Genomic DNA, 16,177 nt, shown 5'->3' on the forward strand with positions numbered 1-16,177 from the left:
CTGCAAATTTAACGAAACTATTTTATGAACTTTTATTCTCTTATCGGTGGGTTGTCATTCTTTCTCTGTGTACAAAGAAAGAACCTAAAATTGCCAAAAAACGCAGTTCCGGAAGAGACCCTAGCTAGGCCTAGCATTGCTTATGGGACCTAGTCTCGGCCTTATTCGTTCTGGCACCAGCAGGGAATCATTTGCGTCGTTCCAGTCTACAATCTTTCTTATTCCTCTATATACCATGATTGGGGAAGGTCAAGCCCTCCCTTCTAAGTTCTTGAGAGTTCTCGTGCTGCCCAAGTAGCTTGCCAATCAAGTAGCAAGGCAAGAACTCAGAATAGCTTGTGTGCCGTGCACCAGCGAATTGTAGAGTAATATATCCTGGGTGCATCTATGCAGATTTGGGTCGGTCTGAATGCCAAGTGTCGAGATTACCTCGAAGAACATGATGGAGAAGCCTGTGATTCACAGGAATGCAAGGTACATCTGAAGATTACTTGAACGATCGCGAAGCTAAATGGGCATGTATCATCCAATAACTTCCGACTATTGAAAGCATTACGAGTGAAGCAGGACTACAGCAGGATGTGACGATGCGCTGGAAAATATAAACAAGATGATGTGAGAAGACATGGCTGGACTCTCAGACTTTGGGTACACCAAGCGATCCAATAAACAACAGCTGCTTTCCAAGCTAGTATGCAGGGTTCTGAACGTCCAGGTAAATTTCTGGCCACTTCAACGTGTACCATATGTGATGAACACCATATACATATCCAAAAGGCAGTTGACGCATATTCACGGGCGTGGCGATGGCGATGGCTATTTTCGGGTATGATCAGACTTCTCATTGTGTGCGTTCAGCCTGGTGACGATAACCATGAGCTGGCATTGGAGTTCTGTCTTCACAACGTCGAATTTCACAGATTTGCAGACGTCAGCCCCAAGGCTGTGGACGAGGAATATGACAGGCAGGTTTCTCAAGATTGCTCTAAGTTTAAAGGATGTCTAGCTGCTTCATCCCACCAGCTCTGCAAAAGTGTCGCCAGGAGCGCTCCTAGTGTCAGCTTGGGTGTAGGCTGATGCTATGGGTGTGCACCATCTAATTGTCATCTGTTGTCTGCCTCAGCCTGCAGGCAAGGATGGGCGTCAATGCCCAGTTTGGCAAGCAGAGGGCGCTGCAGCAGCTGCGCACTCTTCTCATGCAGCATGACCTCAGCAAAGACACGTTAGATGTGCACCACAGAGTCTTGGCAGCGCTTCTGGCGCTGTCCAGACGGCCCCTGCAATACCATTACACTGCACCATCCTTCCTGAGCAGGCCACATCCTGGCAACTCCCTGCATGCCGGTAGAGCATCGCTCTTCCCCGTCAAATTCCAACCCCAGCAGTGCTCACGTGCCGGTGAAATCATGCATGCACTTCATGAATTCAATTTGCATGCATGCGATGTATTTAGTGTTTCTTGATCGTGACAAAGGCGAGAGCAATGCATGCCTGCTCCCAAATAGTATCGTCACTTTACATGTCAAGGTAATTTTGTATTCCAGGGGAAGATGAGGATGCAGGCAGTGACCTCAGCGAGCTGTCAGCATGGGAGGACGAGGCGGCAGGCTCCGATGAGCTGTCTGACTGGAGCGATGACGGCGCCGACCGCATTCCTGCTGGACCCCTTGCTCAGCAGACTGATGCAGCTTGTGCTGTTGCAGCAAACAGTAGGCTCCTCTTTCAGGGCGCTTTTATGTGCCTCGCATCGTTCAATCACAGATATTTTCTGCCAGAACAATTTCTTCCTATCTTCCTATGCACCTTCTTGAAGAGGAACTACTTTGTCCGTGTGATTCGAAGTCATGACAAGAGGCATGTGTTTTTACAAGCAGGGTCGCCTCCAAAGCCATCTTGGCAGCGGCTGTCGGACAGCTGGGAAGCTGGCAGGGCAGCCAAGGTGAAGCTGCAGCCGCCGCAGCCCGCGGACAGCCCGGCCTATGGGGACGGCAGCCTTCTGCGCACGCTGGCTGCCACGCGGGGCAGGGGCGTTCCCTTTATTGCTCCCTCTGCCCGGCTCTTTTTCACCGAGCAGGATCTCGTGTTCCAGGCAAGCAATACTGATTCTCCTTTGCTTCTTGTCATGCATTGCCTGGTTGTGTCGACTCGGTGCAACCAGCTGGTTGCATGAGGGGCTTCGAGCCATACCGTCCGCTGTCTGCGTCCTGATATTGGTCTACTTATATATGCAGTGCCTGGTTCAGCTTGTGGCTGGTCCCTGCTGACCCTGCTCGAGAGCCATTACGAAGCATGCGTCAATGCACTGTAATTATGAGCGTCCAATGTCTCTGTGCAGGTCATGTGACCACCCGTTTTATGCTCTGTGCAGGTGCTGCACATGCTGCGGGGGTCGCCCAGTCCGGGGCGTGCCCTCACCCTGAAGCCTGATCTGGACGAGTATAGTGTAACGGCTGGGGCCCACGTGGCCCACCTGTCTCCAGGCTGCCTGCAAAACATGCTCGGCCGCTTCACGCGCAGCGGCACCATCTCCTACAGGTGGTTCAATGATGTCAAATGCTTAGGTACAAAAGCAGGAAGAAATGTCCCAAAGGATATCTGTGCACGGCTGCCAGTCTTGACTGCCTGAGGCAGGGATGGCCTCATGAGGCGCAGTGTTGTGCATTATACTGTAGTGTGCCTGTGCACATTTGTCTACAAAGAATTTCTGTGCAGTCCATTGAGGGTCTGCTTGCTGATGTGCATCTTCTGCCGGCATGGCGCTAGCTACAGCGCGATTAAATGATTTGCATGCATGCATGCAGGCTGCAAATGTTTGTGCGCGCGGTGAGAGCCGCGGCGACCACGCCGTCGCAGACGCGCGCGCTGGCGGCTGCGCCTACTTTGGCCGCGTTCGCCGCCGCGCTGGCGGATGAGCTGGCGGCGGTCCAGTCAGCGCTGATCGGGGTGCAGGAGGACTTTGCCGCGCTGGTGCGGCAGGGAGGGAACAGCGGCGCAGACGTCGGCCTCATCGCACTCGAAGCGGCTGTCCAGGCATGACCCTGCCTAGAGTCGCAGCTTTATCAATCCCCCCTATTAGAACCCTAGTACAAAAGGCTCTTACCTGTGGATCCAAGAACATCTCCCTTCACTGACTTCCCTTCTTGGAGCACTCACTACCTACAAAGCGTTAATTCATGCCCTGTCAACCACAAGTACAGATTTCAAAGGTACCTCTTGGTCTTTAAGGCCTGGCGGTGATCTGTTATCCTTCCATGTCTTGCAACAGCAACGGAGCATGGACCGGTAGTTCTATCGCATCGCATTTAAGTCCTTGCAGCTGAAGAGCAAACCGGCAATGCAAACGTGTGTTACTCAACAGCGGGGCGGCACTGACAATGTGAGGGGTCTCATATGCGCAGGCAGCCATGCGGCGGCTGAGGCTGCTGGAAGCTGTCATGTCTGCCCTGGATCTTGGCGAGCAAGGGGCCGCGAGCGCGGCCGGCCAGGCAGCGGCCTTGCTTGACGGCCTGCACGCCCTGCTTCACTCCCTTGCAGGCGACGCAACTCCCCAGGGTGAGTCAGCCGTGCCACAAAGTCAGAGAGAGGCTGTCTTGGGCTCAGGCCGCTGACAGTGTGGCCCACACCTCTGCCCAGTTGCTACCTTCTCTGCATGTTACTCGGCATCGATCTCGATCAGATTTTGTCTGCATTTACTTGTCACAAAGTGCTCCATGTTGAGGGACCGCTCGTCCTCCATGATCCAAGGAACTGGGAGAGATATGAGAGGATTGTGACGGTAAGGTATGTCTTGACAGAAGTCGTTTTTATTGGCACAGGCCGAGCGGAGGTGGCGGTTCTGCTGCGGTTGCTGCTGCGCAGCGCGCGCCCCCTGCTGGATGCCCTGGACACCTGGCTGCAGCATGGCCTCCTCACAGACGGCCCAGAGTTCTTCATCTGCTCTGGTACATCCCTCTCACGTAAGAGCAACACTCAAAGAATTTGATATTGCTGTGAGACCTGCCTTTGTGAGGCCTGTGTGCAGAGTGCACACACCCTTCTTGCAGACCCTTCCGCCCGTGCAATTTGGCATCCGTGCAGCTCATATAACCTTGTTTGTTTCTGCATATGCAGCCCCTGAAGTGTCAGTAGAGGACGCCGATTTCTGGCACGGCGGCGCATTTCGGCTGCGCAGAGGCGCAGACGAGTCTGTCATCTGCCCGCGCTTTCTGGATCCATTGGTGGGCGGCATTCTGTCGGCCGGAAAGTCGGTGCTGCTGCTCCGCATGAAGCAGCCGCAGAACAACAGGTAGGCCAGTGGCAGTGTCAGCTCCCACATGTCTACCCATATCTAGCGTCTGACCCTTGGCATTGAATTTGCATCCTGTCGCGGGGATTATCCTCGTAAACAATCATCGGGCATCAGAATGAAGCGAGTGTGTATGCGGCAGGTCAGTGCATGTGTCACCTAATGCTGAGGCGGGGGATTCAGGCCGGCCGCCACTGCACCAGGATATCCTGCAGAGGCTAAGGGATCTGGTGAGCCGAGCACCTGCCAATCACATGCCTGGAGTTCCTGGCGCACCTCTCTATCACCCCTTCCGCTTTTCCCGCCATGAACTCTCCCAGTGACTCTCAAGGCGGGTGTGATATGCGTTTAAGAGAAGGTCTGGTGCTAATATCACCCGCCTGCAGGTGTCCTTTGAGGAAGAAGAGAGCATGACAAGTTTCGGCCCGGCCCAGAATTTGGCGGACAGAATGGCGGCCACCAGTGGATATCACCTGGCCACATCCTGCAGCCGCCTGGAAGCTGGCACGCGCGCCGCCGAACGTGCGGCCGACGTCTTCTCGGCAGCTTCCGGCCAGGCCGCGGCGATGCAGCAGCCACCAGGTGATAATCATTTCATTTCGTGCACTTCTATACCGTAGAGCATCAAGCCTGTTTCTGCATCCCTCCCTTCCTGGCAGGTGCTGTCATTTTTGCAGGACAAGCTGCGCCTATAGAGTCAGAGGATTTCGTGGATTGTTGCTCACTTCAGATTTGTTTTGAACACATTCGTGACATACGCGTTCCCACTAGTCTCAACCTCAAATTCTGTTTCAGAGTTTTCTTTTGAGACTCTAAAACGACAACTATTTATGTCGGGGTGCCAGGTCACGCTGATGTCATCGCCCGGCCGCTGCGCCTGCCTGGAGAGCGTGGCTGGGGCCTCTCCAGCCACCTGACAGCAGACTTCGATGCCAGTGGCAGCAGCAGTGGCTATGCGTACTCTGCAAGCTCGCCATCCGGGCTGCCCACACCCAGCAAGAACGGGCTGCCCGCAGCTTCTCCTGCACAGACAACCGGACCAGCAGCTAGGATTTACTGGTCAGAAGATGGCTCCATAGCAGGGGCTGGTGTGGAGCAGACTTGGACAAAGGCAGAGGACGGCTTGGGCGGAAGGGGGATTGCCAGGGGCGAGCAGTGGGCTCAGAGCAGCCTGAGCCAGGTGTCGGGAGAGGGTGCCAGACTAGGCGGCCGCTGTGATGTCAGTGGCGTGCTTGGTGATGTCAGCAATCTCACCCTTGGCGCCAGGCGGACTATCCCGATCAAGCAGCCCAAGCTGGACAGCACAGCTGGCGCAACAACACAGGCTAGATGTACAGACGACAGTAAAATTCCAGATTCTGCCAAGTCTGCACCTTTGTCAGCTGACCCGTCAGCCCTCAGTGGGACAGATCCGGGGCTCAAAGACTGGTACACAAGGTGTGCACCAGTGCCTTGGCTGCCAAATGGCCTGTCTCAGAAAGCATTCATTTCTGTCACGCCCGCTCACGCAACAACATGCCTTCATAATTATGCATTATTTGGTCACCATCTCGCGAAGCAGGACACTGTCATTGTCAGTCAGTCATTGGGAGCCTGGGCATTCTGAGAGTTTTGGTAATGCCACTGCAGGATGTTGGGAGCCATGTGCGACCCCACAGGCTTGCTGGATCCTGAGCGCTGCACCGCCAGTGGGCCATCTGGCAGGACCAGGGAGGATGGCTTTGTGCCTGCATCCGTCCAGGCCACCCTCATCAATCCCTTCTCAGGTCTGCGTTCTGATCAGTCTCATGTGGATCTGACGCATATGAACAGAAAACAGCTGTTCGCCTTGATTTGCCTGTCAGAGCGACACAATTTGAACTTTTGACTGAGCTGCTCAGAGCGTTGTTGCTGTTATCAAGAACAGCACTGTCTTGCAGCCTGCGGACCTACTGCATATCATCCAATCCCCTCTGAATATATTGCACTACAATCACGTTCGTCCTCTCACAAGGGCTTATTTGGAAGTTGTCCATTGCCAATGCACTTCCACAAACAGGCATACTTGACACTGCAGACTTGAGATTTCCTGTCAGGCGGGCGTGGAGGTTTGAAGGGTTTTAGGGTTTAATTCTAATATGTGCCCGAAAATTTAAAAACCCTGAAGAATCTGTCATCGGGACTGCGCAGGCAAGGCGGTGCAGCAGATGTGGGGCGCCAAATGGAAGCAGCATGAAGCTGGCGATGAACCTGGCGAGAAATGGCTGTCGGACTTGCGAGATCCTGACCTGCCGCCGGTGAAAATTGCCATCCAGGAGTGCTTCTTGGCGCCCATTCATGAGCGGGTGTGCTCACTCCCTATAACGGTATCCAGTGACCGCTGACTCGCAGACATAAAGCCGGGTGCTGCTGTGTTGTCACTCCTGGCATGGAGCCCAGGACCTCACATGGACAAGCCTTTTCGAAGAACGAGGGAAGGCCGAATTGCAAGTTCAACCAACTCTTCTGTCTAGCTGCTAACCACCTTGCATCTTGTTCCCATCTGAAAGTGAAAATTGCATGCAAATAATGCGAAAGAACAAAATTTTTCTGACAAGCAACAATAACGGCACAAACTTTACACAGTGCTTACAATTGTGCCTGCGGAATGGGATACCGGGTGACTCATCGATGACTGTGCCGTGAACAGGTGGAGTACACAGGAGGCCAGCTCTTGGGAAGCCTGATGGCCGAGTGGGGACTGCGGCAGCAGCTGACAGCGCTGCAGAACGTGTACCTGTTAGTTTCCCCAGCAATGCAGCCGTTCACAGAAAGCCTCTTTGCCCTGCTCGCCCAAAAAGGGGACAAGCCGTGGGAGGCTGCCGGGCCGCAGCTGTTTGAGCTGCAGGGGAGTCTGGAGCAGTGCCTGGCTGACGAGCGCGGCGGGGCCCTGCTGCCGGCACATGCCGTCATATGTGCGCGCTTCTTGACATTTCTTTTGTAATTGGGTCGTTGTACTCTGCTGCCGGGCGCTGTCGCGTGTTCGTGTTATTTGGCTCTTTGCACTCTGCCGCTGCCTGCTGTCACATGTGCGCATGACTCGGCGTGCATTTCCAAATGCTCCTTTCATGAACCTCCACTGGATCTGGGTTGCTTGTATGCATGGGCAACAGCGCTTTACCCGCGTTGACACAATTTTCAGCCCATTGAATCTGATGTCTGGGCATGGGACTGGGTGACACCTGATGTGAAGAGAGAGGCTTGATACAGTTTGCTGGTGCTGTGCAGTGGAGGTGGTTTCAGGGGAGGGGCCGGCTGTCGGCTCCAGCAAAGGGAACGCCGTTGCCGCCCTGCGCCAGCTGCGGCTGCGCCTGCGGCTGCCTTGGCCGCTGTCGCTCGTAGTGCAGGAGTGCCACATGGAGCAGTACAACGACGTCACCACCCTCCTCCTGCAGGTGGCGCTCACCTAAAGGAGGAGTATGAAACAGATGTTGTGAAACAAATCACCAAATAAGCCTACCCAAGCTATGCCATGTGCTCCATCACTTAACTGGTGCTTGTGACCGCGAGAGTGTGATTTTGTCCCAGCACTCCAGCTGTTCTAGCACACCCCACTACAGTCCATCAGAAAAGCAAATGCATTATATGCAGTCTGTATATACAGCGTTGTCGCAGAGCAGCTGGAGAGCTGGGAGGTCCTGAACATTCTTGCCCTGTCCTGCCTTGTGATGCACTGGAAGGCTTGATGCCGACATGCGCAGAATTGAGGGACTCCAAAGGCCCACCTGTGTGTCTTGCACTTAGGCACACAGGGCTGCCTAATTCCCAAGCGGAACGCAAAGTGACCGCCGCAGCATGGATAAACCTCACTGACCAAGTTTCTGTGTGGCTGCAGGTGAGCTGGGTGAGGGCAGCGCTGCAGGGGTTGCGCGACATCAGGAGCCCTGCGGCCAGGGGAGTTGATGCATCGGACGGCCTGTGCTGGCAGATGACTCACTTTGCCACGCACCTGCACTGCTTCGTCATGGACTGCCTCTTGCATTTAGCCGTCCCCCAGCTGTCCCAGGTGTTGCAGTACTCTCATTAACATCCCAAATATTGTCGTAACTATTACACGTTCTTCCTGCCAGAAGGCATGTACGTCCTGCAGACAAGCTGCAGCTAAAGGCTGCCAAAATCCTACCCCTTGTTGGACTCGTAGTCCAACAAGCCAGATCCAAGCAAGACCCCATCAGCATCCTAATCTGCTGCTGGTAATGGCGACACCCACTATCGCCCCTTCTATTCTCTTCATGCGGCTGGGTGTTTACACTCGAGCGCTAAACGTCTGCAGAGCTGTGCTGCCCTGGCCAGCGCTTATGCTGATAGATTCATACATGAAACTGTCAGCATTACCAGGGTGTGGTTGGTGCCCGGTGATGACCAAATGAAGTCACAACAAACACTGACGGGACTTTGGTCGGTACCTATAAATGATGAATATGACAATCATCTTTCGGGACTGAGGACAACCCCACCCACCTTCTGACAACCTCGATTCCTGGTGGCTACTGTATATGCACAACACTTTGTGCATCAGAGCTTCTCAGAGATAGATTTAAGCAGATTGGGTGCAGGATCCAGGCACAGGGGCTGAAGTGCACGAGCAAATTGCAAGCGTATCGCAAAGTGTTTTCGAAATGAGGTATCAACCTGGTTCTGCCTGATCAGGCGCTGGAAGCTGCGCGGACGCTGGATGATGTGGCGGCAGCGCATGACGCCTTCCTGGAAGCTGCCATGCGCGCGGCCGTGGTCGCCAATGACCACACGAGCCTGCTGGTCCTCAAGGCGGTGACTAAGCTGCTCGATTTGGCGCTTAGATTCGCTGACCTGGCAAAGGTGTGTGCTCACGCACAAATTCAAACCACACTCAGCTTTATAAATGTCAGCTATATCGATCCTGATTGATCCAGGGTATGCCTGCGCTGGGGAATTTTGCAAATCTTGTGTTAGGAAGCTTATTTGCGTTTTTTGGTGTGTCATCTGAGCGGGCTTACACTGGATCAGATGCATGCCTGTCTTGCATCCTTCTTGCTCCCTCGTTTGCAGCATCAGCATCTCCAGGATTCTTTCAGAAAAGAAGTTCTGCCATATCTGGAGTGACAGTCAACAAAAGGAGCTAATGCACTACTTGGCTGGTGCAGGGCGGAGCAGCCGAAGCAGGGGAGGTTGGTGAGATTGGCAGGGAGTGGCGGGACAGGCATCGATACCTGATGAAGCTCTTGAATGCGCGATCCCTGCACTCCGGGGGATTTGCGTCGCTCGAGCGGCTGGCGGTTCGGCTTGATTACAATGGGTTCTATCGCAGCGCTGATGCAGCCGCTTTGTGACTTCTTTGACCCTCTGTCTGTTTAGTCTTCCACAGAGTGTCCTGATGTCCCGATAATTTTGTGGTAATGCTTTCGTTCCTTCAAGTAATTTGGTTGACAGCATGAGTCTGATTACTGCTGCTGCCGATGGCTGAGTGAGCCAATGAATGTGTTTCACCATTTATACTTTCAGTTGTTACCGATGCAGCCGAGGATTACATTTGCAACTTACAGATGATGCGGATAGTTAGCATTCAATTCACCTGAGGACTGCCCCTGTTCAATTCCTATTCAAATATTGCAAAATTCGGGTTAATCACGCAGTGTCCACCCAAATATTTGAAAAGAAGCTCCAAGGAAGTCAAGTAACCGATCATGTGTACCCATGTGAAAACACCGAGACGGACATCCACTCTACAGGTCAATTGAAGTGCTGCAGGGGATCCTGTAGTAGTAGAATTTCGACGCTATGGGGATGAGAACAGCTAGAGCCATGCAGTGCTTCGCAATAACGCTATTGTTGGCAATGCTGCATGTTTCGCGTAAGTCTTTTCGACGCCCTTCGCAGGGCTCTGTTGCATTTTATTTCTCATTCCTAGATATTAATCTGACTCGATAGGAGGTTTGGATCCGCATAGATAAATCCCAATGCTCTCTAAATATACGAGTCATATTACCCTCTCAACCGTTCACGTATAGGTCACCCACTCGCGAGACGCTTAGTCTCGTCAAAAGGGCCTATGAAACATTGAAGTTGCTGTCGAAACTCATGTTTACCTACTCATGCGTTCACCTTGATTAAAAATTCCGGTGATCTGATCACCGGATCGTGATGCCTTTGTCGCTCTTCAGTTGATCTGACTCCCAGATCGGATGTCCCTGCAGGGTCGCAGGTTCAGCCTGTAAACCTGAATGTTCCTATGTTCTCGGAGACAGCCGTGAATATGAGCCTGACGGATCTTTCTGCCGCCCAAGCTGTCGAGATGCTCTGCGCTCGGGACATCACAGCCGTCCAGTACGCATCTGCGCTTCTGGCCAAGGCCCAAGAGTGGGAGTGCATCAATGCCTGGGCTGAGATCGATCCAGCAAAGGTGCAGATAGTCCTCGAATGCCCTTGCGTTCTTACTCATACCGCGTGATGCTACGGACATCCCAGCATCTGTAGTACCGGAACGCTAATGACTCACAAGCTGCAGCATGCTCCGATCTTCCCTTACGATTACTTGCTCGCAGGTGCTGATGGATGCGCATCAAGTGGACATGATGTATGACAATGGCACAGACATTCGGCCACTGTGCGGCCTCACCTTTGCTGTGAAGGACCTGTTCGATGTGGCAGGCTACACCACTGTGGCCGGCACTCCCGCCCTAGCCGGTGCACAATGCCTCTTCACCCCAAGGAAACACACCGGGATTGGCTGCTGCACACCTGCACAGTTTTCATGCGCACCAAAGGAGTCCGTTCTTTTCCATTCAGTGCTCAGCTAAATGGGGCACAGGGAGAAAATTAGCCACAGGCAAACCCAGAAAGCCTCTTATTGCAGACCCACTCGCATGCCCTCGATCTTCATCTACTGAAATCAGAAAACAGAAATGCCAGCAGCTCATTGTTCTATACCCAGGGCCGCACGGCATTGTTGCTGCTCTAAGCCTGCCATAACCTTGAATCTCCCCTTCTTCAAGCAGCAGGGTCTAATACGCGTAAAGGTGCAATGCAGGGACGCCCCCGCAGGAGAACAACACGGCGTTGGTGCAGCGGTTACTAAGCGCGCACGGCGTAGTCATGGGCAAGACGCGCATGCACGAGCTGGCCTATGGAGTCACCTCCATCAACCCTGTCTTTGGCCCCGTCTTAAACCCCTACGACGTCACCAAAATCCCCGGCGGTGTGGCGCCCCTGGCATTTGATCATTGGTGGATTTCCAGATGGCACTGGCATTTGATCATTGGTAGCAAAGGGATGACCCTTGTCCTGATGCAGCTGCATGCATTGTTTAGCATTGTACACAAGCACAATATTTACTTATTTCTTCACTGCTCCAAGCCACTCGCCACCAGCATGAGGTCTTCTGCATCATGATGAACAGTCTACATTGCGTCTTGGCTGCAAGCCAAACGGTCATGCGTGTAAACCTCAAGAAGGACACAGCTGATTTCTGGTTTTTGAGGTGGGTTTGATTGTGTGCAGGCAGCAGCGGCGGCACGGGTGTGGCCCTGGCAGCTCGATTTGTGGCCGGCGGCTTCTGCACCGGTCAGCCGCCCGCTCTTCCTTGCTGCCCACATTTTTGCATCCCAACCATTCCCACCAAGCAAGCAACCCGGCATTCCTCCTGTCTCACTGGCAACCTTTGTACCTACAATACATTGACAGCCACAGAAACCTCCACCGCTTGCGCCTGTTCCCAGAGCAGATCTCAGAGCAGTACCAAGCAATCAGGGCCAGGCGGTCACATCCAAGTACTTATTCAAAACATCTATCTTTTGTGCAGACACGGGCGGTTCTTGTCGGGTGCCGGCCAGCTTCAACGGCGTGGCGGGGCTGCGGCCCACCAAGGGTTGCTACGCGAACGACGACCTAATCGTTCCCCTGTCCTCCACTCGCGATACCCCTGGTGAGATCCCCCTGGACAAGGAAATTCTATAGGGTGTCTGTTTTGGGGGTCCTAGGACTAAGGCTTCCCCTTTTGAAGCTGCTGGCCACACGTTGCCACCCGGCACAGGCTTGTAGCCTTGACTTGCTCACTCTGCCAAGAGCCAAATTGCCTAAAAAGAGCATGGCAGGCAGTGTGATATTTCGAGTTTGGCATTTAAGTCCTGCCACGCCTGGCCAGCAGCAGATCCAGCAATCCGCTACACTCGGACTGTCCCCTGCATTTTTTTGGTGACAGAGCATGCCTGGAAAGCTTGCTTATAATAATCAGGCAGGCGCTTCGTCACCGCTGACTCACCGCTGACTGCGCAGGGGTGATGGCGCGCACGACGGCGGACATTACCCTGTTCAACAGCATTTTCTCCTCCTGCAACACGACGGCTGTGAACGTATCTCTGTCCGGCATGCGCATCGGCTACCCGGTCAACTGGTGGGCCGACCTCAGCACCGAGGTGAGCTTCAGTCTATTATATAACAAGAATACTCACATTACATCACCATCCATCTCTGCTAATTTTTATCAAACTCTTTTAACCTATCCACGCTCTATCGAGAAGTTGGCCATCCTAGGGTTGCCTTTGCAGCCCTAATTAGTACTGGTCATCAGTGTGTGGCGTCTTGACTGCCCTGCATGCTTAGGCAGCAGACTTCACGCACACAAAATTCGTTGTGAAGAGCGCATTTGATGAGCAGTGGTCCGGCATGCAGTCAGGGACGGTCTCAAAAGGTCTCGAAAGGGCTGTTTTTTACTCTGAAAAATGTGTATTTTCCTGCACCGCGGCTGATCTCTGTCAACAGTTGCCTGGCTTAATCTATGCAGACGGTGGGCGTTTACAATCGGACGCTGGAGGCCATCAAGTCGGCTGGCGTCACTCTTGTGCCCTTCAACGCATCTTCCATAGTGCAGTACCATGACAAGTACATTGGGGACTCCACCTTCTACACCATGGAGCTCGGCCGCGAGCTTTCCCGGTGAGCACATCTTCCAAGAGCATTCTCTTACTTGAATCAAAGTTATGCGCCTCTCACCAGTTGTTGATAGCAAGGGGGAATGCCCAGGCTTGGAGGCGTGTCTTTTGGTTTTTTTGTCGAGCTCCCCGAGAAACCTCCAGGCTGAAAGAGAATGCTGGTTGTATGCATACCACTCGCTCGGGGAAAGTGGCGCTTCACCCATGCAAGCATGTTGTCCTAGCACTGTCAAGTAACCCTGACATTCCTTGGCTCTGTATCAGCATCTGAAGGAGAAGGACACGATTGTGATAATGTCTAGGTCTCTGCATGTCAGGGGTGGAATGTGGCAATATTATTGTGACGTGGTGTTGACGGGGCAGGTACATGTGGCGGCACGGCTACAACACCAGCTTCTACCAGCTGGCTCAGCAGATGGCGTCCCCCGCCACCCAGGCAACCGTCTTGTCCACCATCATTGCCAAGAACGCAACCGCCTTCCCCACCATTGACGACTACTTCAAAATCCTGACAACCTGTGCGGACCTGACACCCTCTTGCCTGCTTCCTGCTCGTGATTGGGGTTCTCTCTCTTGCATTCCAACTCTTAGCTGATGTGATTTCAGTGGCGGAATCTGTCTCCCCAAAAGTCTCGAGCCTGCCTGAATCAGTAATTCAGGCAGGTGGTGCGTGCTGAGTACTCTGGGCAAGTTGTTAGGCACCGGGGTAGACAAAGCCTAGATATACAATTTGTAATGCAGACATGTTGGTCTTACCGCTCAGGACAGAATGCTTGCTCATACATGCTTGTTCGAAGCTCACCAGAGGTCTGACCTGCTGATCATGCCAGGAGGTGTTCCGTGAACCAGAGGCTGAGCAGTGTTGTATGTGTGTTCACAGATAAGCCGGCGCTGCAGCAGCAGTACCTGGACCTGTACAACAACAACACTGTCGACATCATGATCATGCCGACCACGCCCAGCACAGCACCGCCGATCTACTCCGTGGAGCCCTACATGCTCTACAATGGAAAGTACGCCTCGAATTCAAATTTAGAATTTGAGCGAGCTTAGACAAAGCAGCCAAAGGAAAGAAAAAGAAATCAGACAGAAAAGCCAATAAGAATGGAAAACACATGGAAGAATGTAAATGAGGTTCTGAACCTTTTGTGTCTCGGCAAGAATGCACAGAACCGGGAAGGTCACTGGGCGGGCACTGTGGATGGAGTGTGCTTACAAGAACGGATTTCAGCTTAAAATTGGGGATGCTCGCTGTGGCTGCTACTGCCTTAGAGCATTAGTGTCCCACGAAGCTTTTCTTAACATGGATCTCTGTAGAGATCTGTACAGATATCATGCATCTACTTAGACATTACAGCACAGCTTTGAGTGCCGTCAGCTCTTGGTGCAAGTCTCTCAGGGCCTCTGGCTCCGCCCCATTTAAGTCTTCTGTGCAGCGCTATCGTGAAGAGGCTGAGATAGCACAACGGTGCAGGTACGTTTCCAACCGCGTGGCAATTCGGCGCACGGCGATCATTGAGGCGACGGTGGGCGCCCCAGGGCTGAGCATTCCCATGGGCCTCGCCGATAACTCGATGCCCGTGGGAATCCAGATCCAGTCGCGCCCCGGTGCGCAGAACTTCACTACTGTTCAAATCTCGTCTCAGAACCCCACAGAATATGTGACTGTCATGAGGATCGTGCAGAGAGGAAGGCCTCTATGCCAATTCTTCCAGTGTAAAGAACGGAAGTTTGTGATTTTAATGGAGTCAGTCTTGCAGGTTTTCAGCCATCTCCCCCCTGGATAGAATGCTGACATTTTTGGCATGCAAGTCTGTAGTTGTCTCCTTTCCTTGCCGGCGAAACATTGAGTGCCTTTGGCAGCTCTTTGGCAGAACTTTTCTTTGAGAAGGGCGAGTCTGCTCATACTGTATTGGTAGAAAGGGTGTCACTGTGGAGTTGACTAGAAACTTGATGTTGAGCGGTGCATGGTGCGCGCAGGCAGCGACAACCTGCTGCTGGCAGTGGGAGAGGCGATTGAGGCGCTGCTGAGACCCACGCCGCCGCCCCCGCCGCCCACTTGCACCGGTTGCGAGCCCATTGCAGGTAAGTGACATTTTTTTCTTCTCCTTGTTATGCATTGCACCCTTCCTGGCCAAGAGGCAAGGCTGGGTGTACTTACCTATACGGGAAGTACGGTAGATCGTCACCTGAAAGGTTGCAGAGATCAAGAGTAATTGCCAAAATACCTGGGATGTAAGTTGCATGTTGTGCCAGTCCCAGACTGCACGAACTAGAGATGCAGTCTGCTCAATGTTGATTTATTGTTAGATGATTATCTATGCATGCATGCACCAGTGCTCTGTACACAAGTGCTCTGTACACATGTGCTGCAGCGATGAGAAGTGGAGAAATGGGTGGTTAGGTGCTGTCAGAGTGGCAAGGGATATAAGAAGGGTGTGTTGTGGCGGCTGCAGGGACCCAGAAGGCGACCTACAACGGAACAGGGATGCCCCAGAACGGCCAGACCACCAGCGTATACACCCTTGACTTCCAGGGGAATTGCACCGTCAAGAGCAGCCTTGCCAATGCGCTCCCGCTGATGGCGCAATCTGCTGCGGGCAGCGCCTAATATTGGATACATATAAAGCGTGTGCCCTCGTGGCATTGAAGCATATTATTGTGACTACAGTAAGAGGACTACAGAAGTGATCTATGGGAACTCCCTGCCCAAAATTCCTCCCAGGCTGACGAGTGTGGGTTAAATTTTATTGGCATGTCTGAAGTATGTCAATGAACAACAACTTGCAGGTGCGAGTTCATTAAGCATAGGTCGATTGATGTCAGAAAACCATCAGGTGCTTCAGCGAGGGATCATGATATAAATGCAAGAGAACACGACATGATCTTTAAACGATTGCAATGTTCGAAAATTTTATTTGCCATTGCTGCATACAATCAATCACACTTACTTGAGGGTACCAGAAAG

General features: G+C 53.0%; 2 protein-coding genes across 2 annotated transcripts; both read left to right on the plus strand.

Moving 5' to 3' along the window:
• Nucleotides 1–1,136: 1,136 nt before the first annotated feature.
• COCSUDRAFT_83522 (hypothetical protein) lies at nt 1,137–9,612 on the plus strand (the record flags this gene model as incomplete). Its single annotated transcript, XM_005645785.1, has 18 exons — nt 1,137–1,344; nt 1,545–1,691; nt 1,875–2,080; nt 2,369–2,535; nt 2,802–3,024; nt 3,399–3,552; nt 3,816–3,941; nt 4,111–4,285; nt 4,428–4,515; nt 4,672–4,867; nt 5,131–5,722; nt 5,915–6,051; nt 6,455–6,609; nt 6,954–7,218; nt 7,532–7,698; nt 8,139–8,309; nt 8,954–9,121; nt 9,427–9,612. 18 exons carry the CDS (start codon nt 1,137–1,139, stop codon nt 9,610–9,612), a joined length of 3,531 nt encoding a protein of 1,176 aa, XP_005645842.1.
• Nucleotides 9,613–10,511: 899 nt separating this feature from the next.
• COCSUDRAFT_57150 (amidase signature enzyme) lies at nt 10,512–15,820 on the plus strand (the record flags this gene model as incomplete). Its single annotated transcript, XM_005645734.1, has 12 exons — nt 10,512–10,682; nt 10,825–10,966; nt 11,310–11,477; nt 11,780–11,842; nt 12,081–12,203; nt 12,554–12,693; nt 13,062–13,213; nt 13,573–13,727; nt 14,090–14,222; nt 14,684–14,817; nt 15,190–15,294; nt 15,666–15,820. The coding sequence occupies 12 exons, from the start codon at nt 10,512–10,514 to the stop codon at nt 15,818–15,820; spliced, it is 1,641 nt and encodes a 546-aa protein (XP_005645791.1).
• Between the last annotated feature and the right edge of the window lie 357 nt (nt 15,821–16,177).

The sequence above is a fragment of the Coccomyxa subellipsoidea genome, assembly GCF_000258705.1.
Source record: "Coccomyxa subellipsoidea C-169, whole genome shotgun sequence".
NCBI classification, from domain to species: Eukaryota; Viridiplantae; Chlorophyta; class Trebouxiophyceae; family Coccomyxaceae; genus Coccomyxa; species Coccomyxa subellipsoidea.